The 27,997-nt window shown below is 37.2% G+C and overlaps 1 protein-coding gene across 2 annotated transcripts; it reads right to left on the bottom strand.

Annotated features, from left to right (window-relative positions):
• Nucleotides 1–60: 60 nt before the first annotated feature.
• Nucleotides 61–22,615, bottom strand: npr3 (natriuretic peptide receptor 3). 2 transcript variants are annotated; one of them, XM_079873188.1, is made up of 8 exons: nucleotides 21,622–22,615; nucleotides 14,947–15,069; nucleotides 14,355–14,530; nucleotides 7,946–8,081; nucleotides 5,758–5,852; nucleotides 5,491–5,608; nucleotides 5,277–5,364; nucleotides 61–1,972 (listed from the first exon to the last, which is right to left on the bottom strand). In XM_079873188.1, the coding sequence occupies exons 1-8, from the start codon at nucleotides 22,295–22,297 to the stop codon at nucleotides 1,861–1,863; spliced, it is 1,524 nt and encodes a 507-aa protein (XP_079729314.1). In that variant the 5' UTR covers nucleotides 22,298–22,615; the 3' UTR covers nucleotides 61–1,860. The 2 variants fall into 2 exon arrangements, with proteins under 2 accessions (XP_079729314.1, XP_079729315.1); XM_079873189.1 differs by having other exon boundaries at nucleotides 5,277–5,361.
• Nucleotides 22,616–27,997: the final 5,382 nt, after the last annotated feature.

Genomic DNA, 27,997 nt, shown 5'->3' with positions numbered 1-27,997 from the left:
GACCATTTGCAAGTTGTATGAGAGCCTGAGGCACTAGTGGTAAACACAGAGAAACTATTTCATTTCATAAATTTTCTTTTTAATTGGTCAATATGTATCAATCTAAATAAGTTACAATTCTTCTGAGCGTTTGCAAAGCCTTGTAAATATACTTATCAGATAAATTTTGCTCTGACAAGGCAGATATACTGTTTACAAAAATGATTCTGTATATTTCACACAAGACACAATGTTAAAATCAACACTAAGAAAAATGAAACCTCTACAAAAATATCAATAAATAACATCACATCTTATGTTGATACATTTACTTACATCAGTATACAATTGCCATCATACCAAGCCTGAATAAAACCCTATATTTTTTGACACGCACACCATAGAGGTGGTTTTAAATGTGACATTTCACATTTACATCTCATCCTCATTACTGAATAATCACAAAAGTTAAAAATATTATTTATAATATGCTATTAAACTGATAGATTATTGATAACCACCTCCTGATAAAGACAATCTAAAGACATAAAGTTAAAAAATGTACATGTGCAATATAAACTGAACATAGCTTTTCAAAATCTTTCTTTGATAGGTAGACCGGCTTCTGTTGTGTATGAAATCATGTTGTGACATATCTATATATCTATTACATAACTTTCTCACAACCTCCTTTTTATCTTTTTAAACAAAACGAATTGCCTCTGCAGTTCACCTTAACAGATGCAACAAAGTGCAGGACGATGAAGAATTAGGCATGTTTTGAGCAGAATCATCTCTTCTTTGAAACTCTTTCTAGCATTCAAAAAGTGTGATGTTTAACAATAAAAAGTGGGCTGTACAAAATGACTGACAGAAAAATGTAATGGTGGAGGAGGTCTATAAGTAGACTTTTTTGCTGCTATCAAAGCATGACAAATTTCAAAAGCAGAAATTATACCTATTTTAAACATCTTGACATGAATGGACAGTTTAGATTGGTTAAGTTTTACAACAGTCGGTTTTATCAATTGAATCTTGAAGCCAAAACCGTGAACACCCATCAGACAACATTTGGTTATGAGGCACCCAGCAGCATGTATGATACTGTACATAGCAGTGTAAATCAAGATATGACAGAGAGTTGAAATTATATTCGATTATTATAATTAGTGGGACTAAAACCTATTGTAGAAAATCAGAATTTATAATCATAAATAAAAACAGTTCAGTGTTTCAGTTTCAGCATGCAGCCAAATTTGATAGATCAAAGCTTGTTGAGATACGTGTTGACAGAGAGGAACATCATTTTAAAGTTCACATCAGTTTTTTATTCATCAGTGCCTCCTAACCAAGTCTACAAAGAAGAAAGAATGGATGTTTATCAGTGTGTTCTACTGGACATTCTCTAATCGAAGAGGAGGAAGGTAAAGTGATGCCGAGATCACTGGGGAGAGTGTTAGGTTTTAATTAAGTTTAAGTTCTGAGTTTCACTCTAACAGTTCTCAATATCTCATAACCGCTTCTCCCCACTGGCCCAGCAGCTGACAGGACTCAAGTTAGCCCACTCTTTTCTACAAAACTGACAGGCTTCTACAAGGAAAAAAGGGGAAAAGTTTTTTCAGGGAAAAAAGGTCTGTAGCTAAATAAAAACCCTTTTTCTTTACAGAGAGTCAAGAAGTCTTGCGAGCACTTCTCCTCCAAAAATTCAACTTTCCTGAGTTTACGAATTGAAGAGTAAGAAAAATTTACAAGGAAAAAACACTACAGCATGTCTATAAATATTTCTGGATTCCTGGGATGGTGTTTGATGAGCCAACAGACCCATTTGAGATGCACCTTCCCCGAATTCGAACACCCCAGCAGTTGACTTACGACTGCAGACTACGCTGCAGAGAAGTTAGATCTGATGGAGTCTTCCCGCAACTGACGGTGTTTTCCGATGTCACACTCTTCTCGAGGTGTTCTCCGTTCAATGGTTATCCTGTAATTCTTCCTGAGGAGCGATGAAGAACAATATCATGAATGTAGATGTCAAGTATCAGCAGTACTAATAACGTTCTATTATCTCAATAAACATTTGGGCTAGTAAACGTAGTAAACTAGAAAACGCTCAATAAACGTTGCGTCTAGCTTTGGGAAAACTCCTTTTTCTCAGAATACTGAAGCCTTATTGAATCACGCAGGGAAACTGCGCAAACCTATGGCTCTGCATCCCGGCCGGGGCTACCCGTCTATATAAGCGGGAAATCTGACATAGGATCTCAGAATAATTCTCCTTTAGCGACAAAGGGGACATCTTCTCCTCACTGGACGCAGAGACAAAAGAAGAAGCCTTCTCACCATCGAACAAGCCATGCTGCAGATCAAGCTGACTGATCGACAGTTGATTGACAGTGCTCTGCACGCAAGCTGATTCAGCGTTCCTGTGGCTATCTGGCGATTACTATAAGAGCAAATTTCCTTGCAATGTTGTTGCAAATGCCACGTCACAAATGCTTCTGACGAGCAAAGTGAGTGTGGTGCCTGTCTGGGGTACCTAGATTTTTTTTCAGAGAGCGGCTCTGCCCTTCGCGCTCTCCCATTCTCTTCCTTCCAGGAACCTAGGAGAAAGAATGAGTGAGCTCACGTCAGCGCAGATCCCGCATGCCTCACTTTCTGCCTCCACTGCCTCTTCTGGCGCGAGTGTCTCCTTTGGGGGATCTGAAGAGGATCTCCCCGATGACAGCATGTCACTGGCGGCTTCTAACATGGAGGATTGTTCGGGCTTAGAGGATGACTCCCCCCCGCCGTCACCACTCTCCCCCACCGGGCTCCACTCTCCACACCATGGTGGTCCTCCAGTTCTTTCAGGCTAAACTCCTCCGATACATGGACGAGTCTGGCCCAGACCGTGCTGCATTTCGAGAGCTGTGCAGCACAACAGACTTGGCCCTGTGCGCTACAAAGATGACCGCCCAGGCTATTGGCAGCACCATGGCCAGCTTAGTGGTGTTGGAACACCACTTATGGCTGAACTTAACAGAGATTAAGGATGCAGACAAGGCTGCTTCTCTCGTCTCTTCGGCCCTGCGGTGGATTGTTTAGCAAAGTACTTCACCACAGCACAGAAGTCGTCACAGGCAATGCGCCACTTCCTGCCCAAGCGCTCCAGCTCTGCAGCAGCTTCAATTCGCCAGAGAAGCGTGCTGACTCAGCAGCCCGCGAAGCCTGTGCCTTCGACCGCTCAGCTCAAGCCAGAGCCAGAGCCTCGACAGCACTCCCGCTCCGCCAAGCGCTACCCCTTTCCTAAGCGCCAGAGGCCCTGTCAAACAATAACGCTGAATTCTAAGCCACAGAAGCCACCCTGATCCTCCAGGAAGGAAGAGGAGAGCCTAGAGTTAGAGCCTAGAGAGCCTAGAGCCTAGAGGAAAGCCTCCCTCCAAAAAGCCTAGAGTTTGCCTTCAACCCCCTGTTAAGTTCCGGGTGTTTGAGGCGATGTGTTTGTTGCAAGCATTGGGACTGTTCATGTTCACACACCCACGCAACTGACGAACATATACATATATATATATATATATATATATATATATATATATATATTGCGAACAAAATAAAAAACAAACATTCAAAAAGAGAGCCCTTTTCCTCTTCACAATACCACGGGCATCAGTCCCCTGTCCCAGCACAGTGGCCTGTCACCCGAACTACTTCAGTCCCTAGCCACCCGGGCCAAGGCTTGGGAAGCCATCCCCGGAGTGTCAGGATGAATTCTGAACATAATCAAACAAGGTGGACTCAGATCGAGGCAGACTGAACCAAAGGGCAATATGACGTCAGGAGAATGGACGGTCCACCCCCAGATGGTTCACAGGATCTGGAGTATCTTCGGAAGGGCAGAGGTCGACCTCTTTCAACCCGAGTTGTGGGCCCTTCATGTCTGGCCTCTCGACGGGAGCCTACGGGCCTCCCCACGAGAGTCCTAAACAATATGTCTAAGGCTAGAGCCCAATCCACTAGATGCTCTACAACCGTAAGTGGTCTGTCTTCTCTGATTGGTGTGCAGTCTGGAGTGAAGACCTGACATCCTCTGATGTCTCGTGGGTACTGTCTTTCCTGCAGGAGCTGCTAGACAAGGGGAGTACCCCTTCCACGCTCAAAGTCTATGTGGTGGCCATAGCAGCGTACCACGCTCCTGTGGCCGGCCAGTCTATAGGCAGGAACAACTTAGTTGTTCGTTTTCTGAGGGGGGCCTAAAGGCTGAACCCGCTTCGTCCCCTTACTATTCCAACATGGGACCTGTCTACGGTCCTTAGGGACCTCAGGGGCCATCCCTTCAAGCCACTCCAGTCGGCTGAGCTGTGCCCCCTTTCGCTAAAGACCGCCCTCCTGCTATCCTTAGCATCGGTCAAGTGAGTGGGTGACTTGCAAGCGCCATATGTTCTTGCAGTTTCACTGCACAGCCATAGGTTTGTGCAGTTTTACTGCGTGATTCAATAAGGCTTCAGTATTAGAGAAAAAGGAGTTTTCTCAAAGTGTCTTGTGACGCAATACTCGTTCCCGTTATCTCAGGGAACTGAGGTTATGTTAGTAACAGAGTATGTTTTGGGCAGATGGTTCTAAAACAATAAAACAGATTTATTATTACTGAGACCATTGCTGAGTATTTTCTCCTTATAACTGCAGTGAAGCAAATACAGTCTCAAAAACGCAGTTTTTATGATCGCCGGTGTTCCTTACATCACAAACTACCTTGTAACCAATCATGTAAACTTGCGGACGGGCTTTAGCATATCATTAACTATGCACTGAAGCAGGGGAGTCTCAAGAGAAGCCAGGTTATCCTGGTATATTTTTCTGTCGATATAAAAAATAATGTACATTTAGCAATATAGCGGGTGAATTATGTATATGATGTATTTTACAGTGTTATGATGAACTATATGCCTTTCTCCACTGATGTTCTAAGTTGTTCAAAGTATTTGTAAGGATGCTGATTTTTAGAAGGCAGACTGAGATGGCAAACGGGAACATGGTTTGTGCAACACATTATTAGCTGTTTGATAACGTAGTCAAGCAAAAGGCTAATCATATTAATTACCGTTATGTGTTCGACGTTGTAGAGAGCGATACAGACGAAGACATTTTTGGGCTACCTGTTTTAGAACATTTTTATTTAGAGGAATTAGAGGATTTTTTTTTTTAAATGTGTCATTTTGGTGAACAAAGATGAGTTTTAAGGCATACAATTATTGACTACAGGGGGACTTTAATACATTGATCTATTTTATGAAAGAAAAAAAAATATTTTTGGTGTTTACCTAAAGAAGTAGAATGCCATGAGGAGAGCTGTTCCTAGAATTCCCCCTACTATTAGCCCAGTCACTGCCGATACACCTAGTCCACCTGCTTAGAAAAGAAAATGAAACCATTTATAAGGAAAGCTGCACATAAATTATAATAATAAATATATGACACGTGCATATCATGCTGTTACAAAAAAGTGTCAGTCTTTAAGAAGTAGAGGTAATTTACATGATAGTTCAGTGTGTTTTGGGGCTGGATGCTCTGGTGCTGTTCGCAAGGAGAACAATTCCCTCTTAAAGCCTGGCATGGTTTTGAAAGTTCCATTGGTGCAAAAGTTCATGATAGTCTAAAGGCATAAAAAGACATCTCTTTCCTTACTTCAGACATAATTCTGGCACAAACATAGTAAACCAAATCCTGCAAATTAGTTTGAAATGATTGAATTTCACTTACTGTCCTGACTTTTCTGGAAATGAAATGATTACATGCGCATACCTCGTACGTTCCTGCCTCTGGGTCTGTCATCCTAACGACAGAGAAATCCCCATTTCGGTCACCACTGGCATCTAGAGACACCTGGCCAGCAATGCCTGTATAACGGAATGTGAGGAATGAGAAAATTAATTAGTTTGAAAAGTCAAACATTCCAAGGAAAACACCAGCAAGAATCGGCAAATTCCGGGTGGGCAATACAACAGGAAATCTCATCCGCCTCCTGCCATTTTTGTTGGCTTTAACTGCAGAAATGGTAATTTCATCTGTACATCTGTGTTCCTGAATTCTTGAGATGTTTAAAATATTATTTAATTTAACAGGAAAACATGACCCTGTTCCTGATGATTCTGGCAGAGCAAAACATTGTTATTTCACATTTAGTTGTCTTGCTGTGGTCATTGAGACAGGTCTGGGCTGCAGACATGTCTGAGCACCTATTTTGTAAGGGAAGTTTAATGAATTACAGTGGCAAGAATACTGGCGAACCCTCTGTTCGCAACTACAATAATGGGAATCAAATGTGGTGAATAATAATAATGGGAATAAAATGGGACTTGGTCAGTGTTCAGATTCCACTGTTCTTTTTGCACAAAATATGCATTACTATTTTCTTAATAATAAGCTTAGAGTGTAAAATATCATTTAATAGGATGTTGATTTGTTAAAGGACAAAAGTGTTTCCAAACCACCAACCAATTTATACAGTATGTTTTCTTGAAAATTGCTATATATACGAACAAAAATGTGGGTTCGGTAAGATTTTTTATTTATTTTTTTGAAAGAAGTCTCTTATGCTCACCAAGACTGCATGAATTTGAAATACTGTGAAAAACAGTAATATTGTGAAATATTATAACAATTTAAAATAATCGTTTTCTATTTGAATACATTGTAAAATGTCATTTATTCCTGTGATGGATGAAGCTGAATTATTCACCATTAAGACCCATTCACACCAAGGATGATAACAATAATGATAACAATAACAATAAAGATATAGTTCTAAAAATCATTATAAATGTAAAAGAATAGCAGAGTCCATGCCACAATTATAATGATAATGGCAAAGATTAACAATATCGTTAGAATCACTTTCAGAAGTTTTTTCACCCAATGAACAATAAAAACATTGACAACCAATCACGCATTTAAAGTGGAAGACGACAAAACTGCATTGCTTAGAATAAACAGAACAATATCATGCGTTGGTGTGGACGCCAATATAGTTATTGTTATATTTATAGTTATCGTTCTTGGTGTGAATGGTCCTTTACTCCAGTCTTCAGTGTCACATGATCCTTCAGAAATAATTTTTAATATGCTGATTTGGTGCTCAAGAAACATTTCTTTGTGGAAACCGTAAAAATTTTTTTCAGGATTCTTTGATGAACAGAAAGTTTAAAAGAAAAGCATTTACTACTGTCAATACTGACCAATTTAATGCATCCTTTCTGAATAAAAGTATTAATTTCTTTAAAAAATAAAAAATAAAAACTTACTGATTCCAAACTTTTAAATGAAAGTGTATACAGTGTATTGGTCTGCTGATGGTAAATAGGTTAAAGTGGTCAAAAGATGTAATTTGCGGCTATTGTGACTATTGATAGAGTACTTATGCAATTAACATAATTTGTATAATTTAAATAAACAGGTAATTGATCATACTACAAACTGAGTGTGCATACTGTTATCATGTTATATTGTTTCAAATCCCTTCCTTGCAAGTAATGTTATATTTTGTGGGTACTCCCAAAGTCTCATGTATAAAATCAATGCAATTCATAGAACGTGCTCTGTTATGCAGTGAACACATTCAGGGCCTTATGTTAATTTAATGCTGCATCCCAACCTCAGATGCACACATGCAAAATCAGCCTGATTAACCAAAGGGTTACGCAAGTGTAATGTTTATTTTCTCATGTAACCATCCTATTCTGACACCGTCTGGCTAGTGCAAGGTTTTTCACTTGATTACTGCTGAGTTTGCTGCCACTGTTTACCTTCTCTGTCGCTGAACTTTAACACAAAATTTAACCAGTCAATTCTCTCACTTCTGAGTGTATATTTGCATTTTAAAAATACAGCTGCCGATAATTTTTTGTTATAAAATGCAAATTATGTCTGCCACAGTCCAGTATCCATAGTGCTTTTGCGGGAAAAAGCACAGCATTTTTTCCCCCCTAATTACCTTCAAATGTTCTGTTCCACATGCTGTGTGTGATTTCCCGTGCATCCTTTTTCGTCAGACCGTTACTCATCACCTCACGCAAGGCAATTGCATACAGAAGCAAAGCATCATGGAACCCCTCCATAAACATATTGACCTGCAATGCAATAAAAGAGCAAGGTCTGAGGAACACTAGGTGAAGACAGCAATTTCCTAATCAAAATGATGTTTGCTTCTGAGAGAGACACCTCTATTCATCAATGAAAAAGGCCAATATACAGGCTTTAACCCTTCATAAGCATATTAGAGTAAGAAATAGAGAAGTGATAAAAACATTTCTATCCATCCCCAAACCCCTAAATCCACTGCAGGTTTGAGGGGATGCAGGGTGCCTATCCCAGCGTTTCAGGCCACAGGCGGGGCCCTGGACAGATGGCCAATCCATCACAGGGCTCACACATCTACACTCTCTTTGATATGAATTGTATTTTGTATTCTAATATCTTATTATTAATAAGATGTATTTTTGACGTCTTTGTCTTTATTAAAATAGGGTAGACGTATTTAGGAAAGGACAACTCGAACTTAGGTGTTGGAGTGCTGCCCACGAGGCTATCGGCTACAACAATATTTGTATTCAAATAGAGCACAGTATTTTTCATAAATAAAATGAATAAATCTAAATACATAATTAAATATTTTTGAAATGGTTTTATAAATTAGTAAATTAAGATAATACAGTTGATGATTAAAATGATAAAATTTTTGAATACATTGCTTCTGTGGATTATTACAGTACACGTCCATTTATTTTTCACATTTCGTCAGTCTTTCATTTAATATTCAGCCCTCTATAACTCTCCTTGGTTTCTGAAGAAATGTTGGCCAAATTGTATTTACACAGAATTATAAGACATTAGTAGACAAATATGATAAAGAAAAGGTTATCATGAGAGAATCCAAGAGCAGCTCATTTATCAACTTCATATTTTAGTTAAAGGGATAGTTCACTTTGAAATTAAATTTTGGTATGTTTTAGCTTACCTCAAGGGCATCCAAGATGTAGGTGTCTTTGTGTCCGCAGTAGTTTCAATTTTGATATTTTTAAGTCAAACCGTTCTTGTCTGTCAGTCATATAATGCAGGTCTATGGTCACCACCTCAAAGAGCATGCACAGAGAAGTCCAAATTAAACAATTCCCCATTGTAAGTACACATTGATGGCCTAAGACACGAAACGAGCGGTTTGTGTGAGATAACGAACAGTATTTATATCATTTTTACCTCTTACACAACCACGTCCAAGTGATCTGAGGGCGCGCGCACTTCCTGGTGTGTGACGTGTGCGCGCGTTCTGGCTTAGTCTGCGCAAGCGCCGGAAAGTGTACAAGAGGTAAAAACGATATAAATACTGTTCGTTTTCTCACACAAACCGCTCGTTTCATGTCTTAGGCCATCAATGTGTACTTACGATGGGGAATTGTTTAATTTGGACTTCTCTGTGCATGCTCTTTGAGGTGGTGACCATAGACCTGCATTATATGACTGGCAGACAAGAACGGTTTGACCTAAAAATATCAAAATTGAAACTACTGCGGACACAAAGACACCTACATCTTGGATGCCCTTGAGGTAAGCTAAAACATACCAAAATTTAATTTCAAAGTGAACTATCCCTTTAAACTGCAAATGAATGAACAACTGCATGCAGAGTCTTCTAACATCAAGAGTGAAAAAGATGGAAAGGATCCATAAACAGCACTGTCTTGTTCAATGAAATGTTAACCAATTAAAAAATAATAAGGGCTACCCAGCCGCCATGAATACTGAAAAGCACGTACTAGTAGATGCTCATGTTTTGATATGGATTAATGGTCCGTTCCTGCCACAGAGCCGCATGCTGCATGTGCGCAGCCCAAGGCAAACAATAGTAAAACCTGGGGCTTAGTCAGTCTGCAGCCCGGGGGAGATTCGATATCCGGCTGCCAAGATTACTGTATATTTACATTCACCCTCAACTGCCTAATAAGAGTGAAACAGCAGGAAAAGCTGATATAGTCATATGACTGTTTATATACATATTCATTTTTGGAAGCGTGAACAGAGGTGAAATCTCCAAGCATTCAGAGCATAACAAACCCTGCCGTGTTTTCATACAGAGCACAGCTTGTGATTCAGCAACAAAATGTATCGGACAAAACATTCCTCATGCAAAAAATGTCATGCTTTCTCATTGCGAAACAAACCCTGCTGATATTTAAGATCAGGCACTATTGCTAACATTTTGTGTAAAACTGATGCCATCTCAGTTCAAGAATGTGATATGAAAGAGATATAGAGTTTGATGAAATTTCTATTATTCTAACTAAGATGTTAAAGGAGAGGTCTCAAGGCCTGTCACCCTTGTTGAGATTTGTGGTTTTCCACAGTTTGCAGCATCTTTAAATGATAAAGTTATTTCTTGCAAAAAAAATATTTTTGATTTATTTATACAAAAATAAATAAATCCACTGTAAGTTTTTTTCCCTTTTTCTATCGCCTATTTAGCCTGGCTATTTTTTACTTTAAGTCTCACAATCTTAATCTCACTTTTGTTTATCTCATAAAAGTTTTAAATTGACTAAAATCAGTTTCTTATTTATAAAGCATATAGCGTATATATATATATATATATATATACAGTATATAGATATATACAGTACACACACACGCACATATATATATATATATATATATATATATATATTTTTTTTTTTTTTTTTTTTTTTACATTGCTCCCTAGTTATTGGGTGGGGAGAGAGAACTCCATAAGGGGACTAATTCATAATTGGTCCAACTGCAGTGATTAAACAAGCTCTGCATCATTAGAGTGAATGTAACTCATCCTCATGGCTCACTGGACTCACTGTTTTTACCCGTAAGCCTGTTTCTGTTTATTTGGGCTGATTAACTTCAGGCTCTGGCATGAAAAGGTGCAACCGCATGTCAGTTTCCTCACCCTGGTGAAAAAATTACCCAGTGGAGTCTCACTGTCACTACCAGGTATTCTGCAATGACAGAAAGGCCAGAACAGAACTTCTAAGACACCATATATGGAGAAACAAATATGAAAAATGAAAGAAAAAAAAATGTAAATGATCCAATGGGAAATTATGTTTATTATGATGTTTAATGATGTTAATTTATTTTTAGTTTACTGGATTTAATAATTTACGCAATAATCTTATATATATGAATTAATTCTAATTATATATTATATATATTAATTAATATTAATTCTTTCACTTATTTATATCTATATGTAATATTTGATTTGACTTATTTTCATATTTTTATTTCTTCTTAATGAAATGCAATGAGAGAATGAAAGACAATTAACTGTTCAGACATCTTCTATTTTGTACGTGAAGAGCTTGTAGTCATTTAGAATTCATTCGCTGCAGAATAACTTTTTCTCGTTGATTTCTCGAAGACCACTCGAAAACCTTACATGATGAAGGCTTTCATATGATTGGTGAAACCTCTTCAAATGATAAGAATCAGAGTCCAGTTGCAAGGACTGAGTCGTATATATTCTGTGATGACCTGTTGTGAAAACCTTCACAGAAATATAAAGATCTTATTCTTTATCCATGTACCACAATTCAATTATAATGCACTGCTTAAAGCAACAGGTGAGGCAGCAAAATGTGTTTAGTTCTCAAATGGAGTTCTCAAATTGATCAAATGGAGACGATTGAAGTGGAATGAACTGCCAATAATAAGTCTGTGACTTCCTTTGTTTGTCTCAGTTTAACCAATCGGCCACAGTGTGTTCAGATCCTGTGAGATGGTTTTAGGGACCCTTAATGGTCAGCAAAGTGGTTGACTGCATATCTTGTTCTAGATAAGGGTTGTTAAGAAGGAAAGGAAAGAAGCAATCATGGGAGGCCTAAAATTCATATGCAGTCTAGTGTATTGAGTTCGATCATCTCTAATGAATGCGCCTAGTTGCTTCACTGATCCACTTTTGAGGCAGTTCTACTCAAGAACAGACGTAAATATACATCTTAGAGTCAGTCGCCAAGCATTAAAACCTCATTACTGGAATTTGACCTTAAATTGCTCGAGTTAAACACAAATCACCTGATTTAAGAAGCTGTGGTTGGATTATACACACCTGAGAAGATAGGTATTTTATAAATGCTAAATCTGTGCAAAAAGAATTTCTAGAGATTTTTTGAGCCTCAATGGTTTTGTCATGCTGGAACTTGATAATCTGCAGTGACGCACGACGACGGGCGAGCCAAAATTAGATGAAAATAAGTAACAGATAAACCTGAGGGCCAACAGATGACAACTATTTGGGCCAACAGATGACATTCTTCAACAGATGTCAGTCTGACCAAATTCACTTCTTTTGAAGAGATGACGTTTCTCAACTAGAAACAGTTAATGATGCTGAAGAATGTTGCCTGTTTTTAAGACAATTTTAAAACCTTTTCTTCTGAGAGTATTTTGCAAGTGGAAAACATGGAAGAAACTTTGGAGAAATCCAATCAAACACATAAAACATAAAATACATTATACTGAATACATAAAACATGTTCCTAATGACTGTGGTAATCCAACACACCCACCTACTGGTCATCAGTGCACAAAAATACTTTGCATTTTTCACAGACTTTTTAGTCACTAAGGACATATGATTGACAGCACCTTTGGATCTAAAACGGCACTTTTTAAATATCCATATTTCACGAATCTTTTAAAGGTCTTACTTTGTAGCTGGATTATACAGCCAAGCTTCTAGAATGTTAACAGTGGAAACTGTCATTTATCCAGAAGATTTACGTTATGCATATGGGGGGCTCTTTGCAAATGAGTATGGCTGCATTTCCTGGCAGCTAGTATGAATTGCTTAAATCTGTGCAGATGCTCATAAGAACACCACTCACTGTAAGCCAATTCCAAAAAATGTATCACCTTCCTTAATGAATAAAGTGAGCATTCTTCATCCAGCTCATTAATTCCGCATGAACACCGCCGTCAGAAAAAACTGAGCAGATACAAGCGGTAGCTACAAGCAAAGGGCCAAGTTTGTGAAACATCACATTAGCCTGTGCTTCTGTCAGGTAAGGCTTCTCTGGGAAGTGTACTCGTACATTGAAATAATTGTGCTTGGCACACTGAAGTCTTGACATTCATATTTGGGAGGGAATGGGCTTTGTCTAAATACATCTCTATATGGTAGTGGTCCCCCACAAAGGTCCAGCTCAAATCTTTTGTGGCTCCAGTTGATACAGCAATTGAGCCAGTCAGAAGTGTCAGGGCCCCCACTGAGGTTATTAACCTTGGCACTTCAATTCGTCCACAATTATTTATTTCAGAAAGACAGTTTCCACTGTCTATCTTAGAAAACTCTGATGGCTTTTCAAAGGAAGCTGACATGATGGGGACAAAGAGCCAGACCAAAATATGGGGCCTATATGGAACACCAAGTCACTCCATTCAAAAGCACTTGAAGTGTGAATGCACTGTATTCTGACTTTAAACTGTGTGAATAAAAGAATCAGCAGCTCTCTGAATATTGCAGGCCACAAAATGGATGGAACTGCAGAAAAGAGAAAAATGTGATTGACTGACTGACTGGCTGATTTGCCTGTATATTGTTAACAGTGGACAAAAGGATGGTGTGTTGTTAAATAGCCAAGAAGATTCTGCATATATATATAGGGCTGTCAAAAGATTAATCGCGATTAATCGCATCCAAAATAAAAGTTTGTGTTTACATAATATATGTGTGTGTACTGTGTATAATTATTTTGTATATATAAATACACACACATTTATGTATATATTTAAGAAATATTTGCATACATATACTGTATATATATTTATATAGTTTATATTATATATAAATATAATTCTTTTTATATATAAATAACACATTTTTCTTAAATATATACATGCATGTGTGTGTATTTATATATACAAATTTAATTATACACAGTACACACACATATATTATTAAAAACAAACTTTTATTTTGGATGCGATTAATCGCGATTAATCTTTTGACAGCCCTAAATATATATATATATATATATATATATATATATATATATATATATATATATATATATATATATATATAAAATATTCTATAATATATATTATATATATATATAATTATATATATTCCATTGTATATATATATATATATATATATATATATATATATATATATATACACACACAAATTAAATATAGAACTTTTTTAAAATAATTAACTTTATGTAAAAATATAAAGTTAAAATAAAAGGTGAAACGTGAATAAAATATCCAATATGAACAGATAAATAAGAAACAAAGGTCTTTAGATCTTATATTTGGCTTTTGAATACGAAAGTATATTTTTAACATTATTTTAGTTTCAAAGACTCACGTACAGCACTGCAGTCTTCACAGACAGGGATGCCCGACTGCTGTAGTGACTTTTTCATTTCCATGGAGAAGTCTTCAAACTCTGGCTTAGTGGACCTAAGCAATGTTACAGTGTTGAGAAAGCTATAGGCAGCCTTGGCCTCATTGTCAAATTTGTCTCCTCTCCTCCAGGATCCATCCCCTGTGAAATAATATTGTGTTTTTATTGTAATAAATGAACATATTGCAAGATTTGCAACAGAAAAGTATGTCTCTCAGGATAAGGGCATTATACAAGCGTGTTTTGCCTGTTTCTGCTGATAAAACCTCAATGACAATGGGTAAAATATCTACCCTGTTACTTTTTCTGCAACAATGGGGCTTTTAGATATGCACAGGAACATCAGTGGAACATCCTGGACCTGCACACCAGACAATATCCAGGCACTATTGTGTTGAGCCAAATATCTCTTGAATGTTATCTCTATGAAGCACAAGACCTGCAGATAGCTTCATTGTGCAACAGGGTCACAGGACTATCTTGTCTGACTATGGCTCATCTTGAGAATAGAGATAAGATCTGTAATCAGTACACAACAACCATGAATACAGCTTTACCATAGGAAGAGGAGTTAAAGAGCTCGATGTTGAAGAAGATGTGGCTGGTGGTGGTTAATTTTCGTCGATGAAATGCCAGCATGAGTTCTCGTATTTTGTCCGCCTTGGCACACATTATCACCACTGCAAAACAACAAGGAACAGAGTGTTATTTGCCATTCAAAACAACAACTTTAAGCTATCATCGCCACCTGGGTTATGTGTATACAGTAATGTCAAAAGGCATTTATGTCTAGGTTGGGGAGCCAAGAAAATAATAAACAAAATCAAAAAACGTGACTGAATGATTTTTATTGCGTTCGGTTCTCACACGTGTCTTCCAATGATAACGACGGTACACAGACCTAAAACACTCTGAAAGTGTTCCCTGCCTAACTATTCAGCACGAAACATACAGAACGAACGACTCTTCTGAGCAAGTTCTTTTTGCTGATTATAAAACAGTCCGATTCCAGAGCAAAACACTGGTTCTTTTTAATGAATCACAACTTATGACACAGTTGGAGCTGTTTCTCAATGAATCTGACTCACATACTGAACCACAAGTCATTGATATTGTCATTTACAACTCCAAAAACTGATATAATGTAAAGGCTTGTGAGACCTAATATGATAATACTGTATGCAACAGAACCGGAATCATCATTTTACTTTTACCATTTTTAATTATAGCAGAGAAAATAAAGCACTGTGTCCTCATAAGAGTTTTACAGACCATGAATCCAACATGCACATTAAGGTAGGCTACTGTATTATCGTCTTGATCCTGAGAACACGTTCAGTGCTGTTCATTTAAGATTAATTATGACCTTTTTGCTACTGGCCAGCTTCACAAGAACATGTGGCATTGATTGATTCAATTATGTAAGCACAAGCCTTTAAGTATCATAGAATAGCTTATTTTAGACCTGGTCTTACAGAAACACAGTCTCAGGTATGAAATATATTCCCATGGAGCAAGGAGGTAAAAAATAAATAAACAAACAAGCAAGCAAACAGAGTTTAAAAAAAAATAAAAAAATAATAATATTCGCAAAGTGTCCCATAAATAGGAAGATTCAGAGGATTGGAACTTTCCCCACAGCTCAGTCAGTGTAATGCGCTGCTTGAAATATCCTCAGCTGAGTGGGACAAACTTCACCTCAGTATTCCTGCACTATAGCACCCTTTAATTACAGAGCGCACAGCACACTACAGGCCCTGTGTTGGCTTTCCAGCGATTCCATGGGGTACAGCTCCAGCCAGCAATATTTCAAAAATCTGGATTTTTCCCACTGACACTAGTTACAAATGAGCTGAGGAATGCAAAGGGGCAACACATGGCACACTTACCGTTGGTTGTGCCACATTTAATGCACCTGGGGGTCTATATAGACGCATAGTGTGAACGTGCACATGGAAATAATATCGCTTTGCAAACTTGTGCTATATCGCTACATAGTATAAGGGTTTACTGTCTTGCCCTTCTGTCCAACTTTGGCAGCATGGCACATAATGCAAAATAAGCAGGGCTATAATGACATATGTCTGGCTTAGTAAAGTCACTCCCTGAGGACCACTCAGGCAGTTTGTGCTTCTGTGCTTACGTCATTCACTGTCAAAACATTTCAACACCGTATTCCATCCTCATTGAAATGTTATCTTCTGACATTTAGCATCGGTGAGGAGATCTGACAAAATAGATGTTCATATACAGTACATTTAGCTTAGACATCCCTGGTGAAAAAAAAAAGATATGCTAAGTATACTTGCAGCCAGACTAATTTAGTATACATCAGTGTGTTAATGATTAGTTAACTAGAAGTGTGCTATTTTGAAACAACTAATTTTGTACTAAGTATATTTTAGTTGTAATTAAATTGTAGTAAAGCATAACTTTAAGTGTATTTAGTGAACTTTTGTGAGGACTCGAACTCGGGTCGCCCGAAGCACAACAGTGCTACATGTCGGCGCACTTGCCCACTATTGTCGCCGACCATAAGTGTATTATATTTGAGTAAAAAGTATATACTCAGTAATACCTTTGGCTTATTCCAAATACTACAAATTGCTCACTTTGTCTTCAATAACAAATGCACATTAAATAAACAAATACTTAGCTATACTTGTTATGCAATGCATTGTTATGATGATCATTTCCAGCAGATAGTTAAAATATACCTAAAATATATTTTTAATAAAGTGCAAATAAATACACTTTTAAAAAATAGATTGATAAATTGATTAAATGAATCTTCACTTCAAGTATATTTTTCTAAAATATATTTGTAGAAAATATACTAAAGTACAATTTTACAATTTTAAAGTGTGTGAAAATAGGTAAAAGCATGATGCTAATATACATATTAGCATATATTAAAGATAGTAAAAACAATTGTTAGTATATTTGCAATGTACTATTGAAAAAGGGAATATATTTCAAATACAATTAAGTATTTATTTTTTTTCACTAGGGATATGATGTTAAAAAAAAGTAGTATTTATAATAGGGATTACATCTACTACATCTTTTATATGTTAGACATTCAACAGCTAGGTGTCGTTTCTGTGTCCAAACACTCTATCAGATGCCAAAAGCAAACAGCAAATGGTGCTAATATAAACTCATGGTGTGCTGTGATACCGCCAAAAAAATCATAATCCTAACCTTTATCTCCATACCGAAATCTCAGATGGCCAGCGATTCATCTTTTATGAATCGTTAAAATATTGGTGTCCAGGACACTGTGAGCCAAGAGATTGTATTGTACACCTTGTGTTTTTAAAAGCATAGCTGAAACTAGTAGAGGCTTGGACCCGAAAACTGACTTAACAAGAGGATTGTTACCAATATTGACACTCATCGTTCAATTATACCCGATTTGTACCTGATATTGAGCACAAAACACTCCCACTCCACAGTTTTTCAAAAAAACAGGTGCTGTTTTTTTTTTTGTTTTTTTTTTAATCAGCGCTTGTGCAGGCTTGGCCATATGTCATTAAAGTTATCTGTATTTTATTACATTTGCCTCAGCTGTGCCAACCGACACACCGCAGCCTCGTGCAACAAGTTCAAAACTGCTTAGCGAAGACTGACAACCACAAAAACAAGGGCATTGCAATGGCCAATGAATCAAATCAGGCGTCACGGGCGCTGGAGAATATCCCAATGACGTCCTATAAAGATGACTGCAGGCAAACAAAAACTTTTTGGCAACCTGTACTGGATTGTTATTATGAGAAACTGTGTAAAAGAGTAGATACTGATGAATGCTGTTATTATAAGCAGCCACATAAATCAACTTTCTTACATGCTTGTGTCACTGACCACTGAACACAGTTGCAGTCTGCATTTTGAAGTTAAAATGATATTTAACCAAAAGGAAATCAGTAGTGACAAGTAGTTAAAATATGTACAAACTCATAATGTAATTTATTATTTTGACACCCATATACATTTAAGCATATTTGCCATCTGTACTGTATCAGCACTCGCTACTACAGTACTTACACCACTGCAGCCTTTCATGAGCAAACAATGAAGCATCTACCATGCCTGGAATACTAATTTCAATGCCAGCAATCTACCTCATGGAACAGGCTGCATCACTTAGCATTCAAATATATGCTAATTTATACAGTTTATGTCAGAAATTGATGGTAATATAAACACAATTTTTTTATGCTCATAGGGTTATAGCCAACTATCTGGTCACTTGTCACAAAGCTTTCATTTTTTTTTTTTTTTTTTTTTTTTACTTGATGTTCCCTTCTTGAAACAGACCAATTCTGGTAGATTTTATTTTGGAAAAATGGCTGCTTTAGTACTATCACAAGCTCCTTAAAAACATAATATTGAACTGCTGCTCTATGGCTATGTACTCAGCTGGTGGGTCACAGGTCTGTTTTGGTAGCAATGCTAAATCCCAATAATACAATGCAACTAACCATATAATCATGCATAATTAGAATAGCCAAATAAATAGGCTTACCAGTTTTTAAAAGGGAGAAGGAAAAGATTCCCATATCTTTTGATGCTGATGTCAAATAAAACTGTATTTGGTATTTGGTAAACTGTAACAGTATTATATTATATATTTATAACAGCAGAGAGTAGATGCTGACATGATAAGGCAGTGCTGTCGCTTAAAGTCGCAATGTTACGGAAGTAGCGACAGATCTTTTCTTCAGTATTCTGATGTACATCTGAGTGAAAAAGATTATCGTAAAGGAAAAAAATGATGACGGGGACTTGGATCTATCCATCAGCTGTTGGATTGAGGCTAATCTGAATACGATCTTGCAGTCGAGTGTAAGAAAAGAAGCGGAGATTAAGCACACTGAATGATTGACCCTCACAGAGGCCACACTGCTTGTTTAATGTAAACAATATAAAAATGGCAGTATTTCTCATAAAATACTCTTACTTTTGCAGAAAAATGACACCTTGTGTACTGACACTGAGTGTATTCTGTGACTATAATTGTGCAGTTCAATGTTATCCTTCAGAAGACACTTGAAACAGATGTCAAATTTTGCCCTGAGTGTTTGGGTGGTGGCCTGGAAAATGCATCCCATCACTGAGATTCCACAATCAAATCTCTGCATGGCCTGTGATGGACAGATCAAAGGTCATTATACGAGGAGCATTCCATACTTGTACATTTATAGCTGCTGTGAGGGATCGCAACATGTTGAGGACCTCTAGCTGCTGTGAACTGGTGGAAAAAGGAAAGAATTATTAAAGGCCTCAAGAGCTGTTACCCTGTCATTGTTGGTGTCAAAACAGCCCCAAGACAGCATTAACCTCTTACCCCGTTTCAGTCATTCCATACTGACATTTTCAGAATTGGTGAAACATTCCTTTAATTACCAGCGTTCACGTAATATGCAATATTAGCTTAAGAAACGTAACATGTTCATTTCAAAGCACAGGACTGTCTTAGGAAAGAAAGTGATACAGGGCCCTGTATTGAGGTATATGTGTATATTTTTGAAAATCGACAACATCCTTGCTAGGAATGTGAGAAATGCACTGTTTATGAAACAGGATCAGTAAGGAGACTTTCAGTGAAATGCCACAGATTTGGGGCAGACGGATATGATGTTTGAAAGAAGGATAACAGAGGGATAACTGCAGACAGTTCATAGTTTTCACAGCAGGCATATCTTTTAGAGCCACAATGTATCCAACACCAATAGTAGCAGAGTGAGCTCCAGGGAGGGTGTATCCTCTCTGGTTATTGAGAATCAGCCAGGCAGACAGCGCATGACTTTACCCGCCATGAGAAAAGCTATTAAAAAGTGCTTGAGGATGTCTAGGGGAGTGCTAAAGCCTACAATTGCTCCCCAAAATTCCTACAGCTCTTGCTCAGTGTTGACTGTCTGTCAAAATTCTGATCATTTTTTCCACAGGCTTTCTTATGGACGGCAACTGACCTCTTACCTATCTTTATAGAAGGGGAGCTTGAGGAGATCAGGAAAGGATCAAAACAGCCCTAGTTAGGAAAATATCTGCATTTGACACGTTTGTATATATGTTCTACATTGCTCTGTTGCAACATGCTCCAGACTGGGATTGCTGTTAGGATTACTAATGCATTATCATTTGGTATTATACAACACTTCCGGAAAAACTATGTTCCAGTTTAAACTAAAAGAGACTTAATAGCATAAGGAAATGTGTTGACCAAGGGCAATACTTTGCAAATCCACCCTTTTGACCTGTGAATAGAAGTGAGTCACAACTTACTGCAGAGAACAGCCACTGGTGAAAAAAAAATCTAACTGCACAGAATTTTCAGAATTTTTTTCAAGCTATTATCTACATTTTCTAAACATTTTGTAAGTTACGTTATGTACCCCTAAAGTACAAACCATTTAAGTAGGCTACCCCTTTATCATCACCAAATCTGAAATGTCTCCCATTTACATCATGTTATAGCCTACTGAAATTCCTTCATTTGAAAATAAGCAGTCTTATCCAGGCTATTTAGTATCGATGTGGATTACTACCACTTGTGGTGGAGTCTAATAGTTAAGATCTAGTCTAGTAATTGAAAGGTGTCTCTCCTGCAAGTCTCTTCAGAGACCTTTGCCTGTTTAGAGTAACTGAAAAGTATCAGGCTCAAACCCAACAAGTTGCCATCCATTCCACTTGTGCAAATTATCCCCTTCTGGCAAGAAACTTCTCTAGGGGATTGTGCTTTTAACAAATGTATGTAAGACACTTTTGGCATCTATGGCAAGCCGTTTTATTCCTTAAAACTATTAATCAGGAGTACTTGTAAAGGCGGAGTACATACTATTGGTTGGCTATAGAAGAAAACAAAACTAGCACCTAATGAATAGTTACTAGTAAATGAGAAATAGGCAGCAGCGACAATTGGAATAGGCTACATACTAGTCAGAAGTGAATACTTTTACTTAATTTCAGAACCCCATGCAATTCAATGCCCAAACCGTGAACTTGTTACTCGGTTATTGCATAATGAATAAGTAGACTACTAGTGACTAATTAAATAGGCTACATAGGCCTACTAGTATATAGGCTATAAGTATTAAAATAAAATAAAAATACTTGAAGCTAAAGAAAAAGTGTACAGAAACAAAATAAATATTAATTCGTTTTGAGGAATAAATGTTGAAACGGCTTGCGTAAAGCATTTAGTAATTGACGGACGAGTGAACGAGTACCTTCGCTCCCGAGGATGGACGTGATGATCCCGTCGGTGTCTCTCTCCTCGTGCAAGCTCAACACAGCGTGATCTGTGAAGATGTGGGAGTCTGAAAACACTGTAAAAACACCTTCAATCGTAAAGTAACAGTTTCTCTCGTCTTTATCATCTTCGTAAATCAAACATGCCGTTCTCCAATTGAAATGGTTGGATATCGCCAGAAACATCTCAGCCATTTTCAGGTAAGTTGGTGCGATTCGTGTGAGATGCGAGTAATCGCTGTGTCTCTGCCTGAAGCCGGTGGCCAGAGCACCTGCTGTGATCACCGGGATGTTCCAGTGGCTTGCAACTCTCGTCACCGGCGCGGCCGCGTATTCGCACACCGGACCGAGGACCAGGTCGGGACGCTCTTCTCTCTGCTTGTCCACGAGCGCGTAGAGAGCGTCCTCCCTGCACCCGGAGTTCTCATAGCTCACATTGAATTTAAAGCCTGCAAACAGTTCTGATTTCTCGAGGCTTTTTCTCGCGTACTCAATAGCCGGAAAAACTCTCTGGTAAGAGAACAAGTATGAGTTGTTGCGAGGCAACAAGACCATCACGTCGATGTTGTCATTCAGTGCACTTGTCCTGCCAGGCATCATGAGTACTACCCAAATGGACAGACATAGTGATATGAAACATGACATCTTAGACATCAATGAACGAATAACTTTTTTTTTTCTTTTTTGCAAAGAGCCTACGCTTTTTAAAGTTTTTTTTTCTACCAAGTAGATTGCTGTATAAATTAAGACGTATCCTTAATTGAACTTAAGTATGGCAAAGTCCCACTCTCTCTGTTTATAAGTGAGTTATGTTTCTTCTGCAAGTCTCTCCAGAGCCCCTCTCTCTTCCCCTGTTTGGAGTCTTCTTTGAGTCTCTGTCTAACTCTCCGCTTGCCTGTGTAATTACTCTTGTTAGGATGTGTGAAGTGGCTGGTCACCACACACGCTGCAGTCTAGGAGGAATTTTCAAGCATCCTTTCATTATTATTCCTGCGTCATCGCTGTGTAGCCCGCCCCCTCCTTAAAGCTACAGTGTCGCAATTCATGACAGCCCACAACTTCAGTCTGGATTAAATGATCAAGATATAGTGTTCACACATTACAATTACACATTTATTTGTTGATTTATATTTATTGTTTTATAACCCAACAATAAAATCGGATGCCTAATCAGCAATAAAAGGCACAGAAGCCAGGATTGGGCCTTAGTTTAATTATGACATTTAAGCAGTTTTTATAAATGTGCCTTAGAAAAAAACTTTACTGTGTGTGCATCTTGAGACAAAACAATGGCACTGATATATTTTAAGATATGTCAGTGCAAGTTGTTTTCAGTTAAAACATCTCAACACAGCATTTTAGTTTAACACTATATAGGCTTAAGCCTGGTCTGTGAAACAGGGGGAATAACCCTTTTTAGTCCCAGTTAGAAATCTAGCCGTAGCAGTTTGCACCAGTTGTAATCAATCAAGTGCTGATTGTGGTAGCCTTCATAATCTAGTAATTACTGTTGCATTATAGTGCAATGACATAAATCCAAAATCATACTTCATGGTATCAATAACAAGTAGGCTACTTGCTACTGCATTTGGGTTGACGAAGGAACAAAATGTTCCATATCTGTAGTGTGGATTATGTGATATTCACTCTAAAGGGAATAGTGAATGAGTTAACGATTTTGGGCACACCATGGTTCCCCCAAGATATTTTTTCTTGGTTAATCTATAATTTTATGGTGAAATAAAACTTGTTGTTTGTTTATTAGCTAACACTTAAGCAACACTGCAATTTTACAATAATCATTATGCAGCATGTTTGAGCTGAAGCAGTAGTCAGCAGTTGGTATGTCAGTCTTTGATGTGTTGAAAAACATAAGAAAGACAGCAAGAACACAAGCAAGATGACCCGCTTATCATGTAAAATGTTCTTAATACAAACTTCTGACTAATGTTAGCAGATAGCTCATCATAGTTCACCATTGTGATGTAAAACCAGAATTGACTCCAAATGATGGTATTTATGTCCATGTAAGAGATTTACAAACTAATTTAAAGAATTTAAATCATGAAGTCATTAAATAAACATTAAATCCTCAATCAATAATCTTCTTATCTCATGCTTTATATGACATGTCAGATTTTTGATAGCCGACTGTTCTCTGTCTGGGCCTCATATCCATCTATGCAAACGTTAAGCTTTATTCAACAGTTTAAGCACTATCATAGTGACATCTAGTGGTAGAATTAGAGCAACACATCACAGATTTAACTAAATAATACGCAGGTTTTTGAAAATTGATGTAATTTAGTTTGAAATATTATTATATGTATAGCATATAATGTATATGTATATTATACTATGTATAATATTGCTCTGTATAACCATATCTGTATAATACTTAGAAAGATGTATAATAATGCAACAAAAGTGTACATTTAATGGTATGACTCAGAGAAAGAGCGAGCACATTTCAGAATAAGAAGGCCTTATAGCAGGACAGATTTAGCGGCAGATTAAAAATGGCTCAGCCAAACTCTCCAGATGTAATATTTCTTATTCACATCACTACTAAATGGTGCGCTGAGTCTGTGGCTTCAGTCAATGAGACTGTTCTGAATCCCAGCTCATATGATTGCCCCCATAGGTATTACACATGGCTGAATAAACCAAATGGATATAAAGATAACAGCAACTAAAAGATCCATTCAGAGAACTGCAGTGAAGTACGTCCCTGTAATTAGCTAATGGCCAAAGTACAACGACAGTCCTGGCAGACCTAGTACTCCCACATAAATATCAGACTCCCTATTTCCTGAGATGCAGTATGCTGAGAGTGTCTTTTGTTCTGTGGTCCTGGGTGTAGTTCTCCCACGGGATTGCTATGGTTACTGAATCAGAAAACGTTTCCAAAAATGCTCCATAGCCATTAAAACTTGGATAATTCTGTTTATGTTCTATCTTTGCGCAATTCCACATGCTACTTGTGTAAGTCATGCACTCTAAAAAATAATTCTGAGGCTTAGTAAATATTACAGTAATATTTAACTTTATTAACTTAATAAAATCTCTGAATATCGTTTACTTGATTGTTTGAGTTACACATACCAAAATAATTGACTAAAAATCCAACTGTTAATTTTATCTAAAATTTACAGTTATATTTAAGTTTTTTTCACTAAAAGAATTTAGTATTTGACTAACCGATTATTTATTTATAATACACTTAATATATTTGTGAAATTTCTATCAATATATTTGAGGATGGAGAATTAAACTGATCTGTTTCAAGAAACAAAAATATTACTTAATTCAGTTAAGTCACATAATTCGGCGGTCTGAAGTTCGAAGTTCACCCGCAGAGCACAAGTCCGTCTCCGGCACGAGAACCAGCGCTGATCCGGTGGAAATTGGATAACAGACTGGTTGATTACACTTGAATTAGGCTACCTGAATGTTTACATGTTTCATTTTTACTTCTAAAATGTTTGTTAAATGAGTTTAAATGTAGGCAATATTGTATACATGTTAAAACAGAGTAAAATATGCTGTATAGCTGTACTCATCGACAATAAAGGCCAATGTCATGTATACTGGTGGTTGTATGGAATACTATTTTACAAAGGTTTAGAGGAAATAAAAAAAGTTAAAGGAGAACTCCGGTCAATTTTAACATTGAGCTCATTTTTTTGTACATTTGGAGTGCTGTCAATACAGAGAACAACGACAAAAATCGGTGTTGCCTACACCGAGTTATTCTATTTTTAAAATTTGCACCCTGTTGACTTCAATGGGGCAAGTTTTAAACCTGCTTTTAGCCTCTTAACATCCTTGATGTGTCATTACAAGTGCACAGAAAATGTGAGTGATTCCTTCAGAGTGATCACGAGTGAATCTGACTGCAGTAGATATGAAAGATATGTATAAAAATGATGTTATTTAAGCCAGCGCAAATACCTGTGTTTACATCCTGGTTTCGGTTGAAGTCCAAACACAGGTATTTGCGCTGGCTTAAATAACATCATTTTTATACATATCTTTCACATCTACTGCAGTCAGATTCACTCGTGTTCACTCTGAAGGAATCACTCACATGACCTGTGCACTTGTAATGACACATCAAGGATGTTAAGAGGCTAAAAGCAGGTTTAAAACTTGCCCCATTGAAGTCAACAGGGTGCAAATTTTAAAAATAGAATAACTCGGTGTAGGCAACACCGATTTTTGTCGTTGTTCTCTGTATTGACAGCACTCCAAATGTACAAAAAAATGAGCTCAATGTTAAAATTGACCGGAGTTCTCCTTCAATATTACTCATAAATAAAAACAGTTAATATTACTCATAAATATTGTTTTTTAAATGTTTAAATGTTAAATTATTTCTACTCAACTTTATTTGTTAATGTACCAGATGCAGTTACTCAGATTTACTTAATTTTTTTACTTGCATTTACTCAATTCATACAGTATATTTAATTGATTTCACAGCTTTCAAATTTACTACATTTTTTGGAGTGTAAAAATGTTTCATCAAAAAAATTGAGTAAATCATAGTTAAACTTTTTAGAGTGTGTTGTAATCCTAAAGTCTTACATTTTCAGATTTGTATCTCTTTTTTGCCTAAGAAAATGTATACATTTTTCTGTAATTCCTGGAATAGACCCATGCTTGTTATGAGTTTTGCTAATCTAATCGATGAGTTTATGACTCTCTTAAATGTATTAAAGTGCTCACGTAATTGAAGCCATCTGTCAGTGCGAGTAAAAGGGCTGTGTTCTGCATTAATCCTGATTATGCTATTAATGTCTCCAGCTCAAGGCCGGCAAAGTCATGGTTTCCAATAGCCAGCGGATGTCATGCATAAGTGCCACCTCATTCCTCGCTTTAGAGGTAACTGTAAACTTTGAGTGGATGGGTTGCTGTTTTTCTCACACTTCCTTTTAATCTGTTAAATGTTTTTGAACCATGTAGCAACAGCAAACTGCATTTGCGTCATCAATTTACAATGGTGTAAAAACATGTTTGCCACTTGCTTCCTATATAAAGCCTCTTTTTGAACGTTGAAAGTCTTCAACTTCTACTTAATTTTAGACAAAAAGAACCTGAATAAATAAAACATTATTGAAAAGTATTTCAATTCTTTAAATGTAAGGTTATCTGTAAAGTTAATAGACGCATACATAAGTGCAATTGCTCTGTTGTTAGATTAGTTCAGTATAAAATTATTTACTTTGACTCTCACCATCAGTTAATTTGCAAGCAGAAACACTCAGAAAGTGCATTATGACACTATGAAAGAAAAAAAATCTAAAGCTCATGTAGCTAATCTAAAGTCATAACTGCAAATCCATAATCAGGATGAGAACTATAGACTCCAAATTAATAGTGGATCTTTCCAGAAGTATCCAGTCTCAAAAGTGATCTAAAACAACTCTTGTCTTAGCTATTAATTATTATAAATTAATCTCATCTCATTTTAATACCTGTAAGTGTGTGTGTGTGCCTTTCTAATAATTTCTGCTGACTTGTTGCTGAGCTACAGATGTGTTTTTGAGACACCTACTGGCTGTTTCACTCAAAGGCATCCAAGGAAACAGCAATTCTTCAAGGTGCACTCAGTAGTTTTTTCCTCATTAAACATTTGCACATAAGTCAAGTTTATTTACAGCGGGGGAAATAAGTATTGAACACGTCACCATTTTTCTCAGTAAATATATTTCCAAAGGTGCTATTGACATGAAATTTTCACCAGATGTTGATAACAACCCAAGGAATCAGTACATACAAAGAAACCAAAACAAATAAGCTCAGAAATTAAGTTATGTGTAATAATGTGAAATGACACAGGGAAAAAGTATTGAACACATGAAGAAAGGGAGGTGCAAAAAGGCATGAAAAGCCAAGACAACAGCTTAAAACTATTAGTAATTAAAAAGCAATCCAGCCCCCTGTCCGTGCAAATTAATAACAGCTGGTTCAGTCCCAACGGATGGCCTACAAAAAGGTCTCATTGCCAAGGTGTCACACAAGACACATCTCATGATGGGTAAAAACAAAGAGCTGGCTCAAGACCTTCGCAACCTAATTGTTCCAACACATAATGATGGCATTGGTTATAGGCACCATTCTAAGCTTCTGAATGGTCCAGTGAGCACTTTTGGGGCCATAATACGGAAGTGGAAAGACAATCATTTCACCATAAATATGCCTCGACCAGTGCTCCTCGCAAGATTTCTGATAGAGGAGTGAAAAGAATAATCAGAAGAGTTGTCCAAGAGCCAAGGATCACTTGTGGACAGCTTCAAAAAGACCTGCAGATAGCAGGTACTGTTGTCTCAAAGAAAACAGTAAGTAATG

Source organism: Squalius cephalus (genome assembly GCF_949319135.1).
Source record: "Squalius cephalus genome assembly, chromosome: 5".
Classification (NCBI taxonomy): Eukaryota; Metazoa; Chordata; class Actinopteri; order Cypriniformes; family Leuciscidae; genus Squalius; species Squalius cephalus.
Note: the sequence above shows the minus strand (reverse complement) of the source record. Positions and strands in the feature narration are given on the sequence as shown.

What these genes read in the sequence shown, in the direction of transcription:
- npr3 (XM_079873188.1), bottom strand. Translation starts at nt 22,297, where the DNA reads ATGTCTAAGATGTCATGTTTCATATCACTATGTCTGTCCATTTGGGTA. An exon ending in GTCCATCCTCGGGAGCGAAG is followed by an intron (nt 15,070 to 21,621) that starts GTACTCGTTCAC and finishes GTTGTTTTGCAG; the next exon opens with TGGTGATAATGTGTGCCAAG. An exon ending in GTGGAACAGAACATTTGAAG is followed by an intron (nt 5,853 to 7,945) that starts GTAATTAGGGGG and finishes TCCGTTATACAG; the next exon opens with GCATTGCTGGCCAGGTGTCT.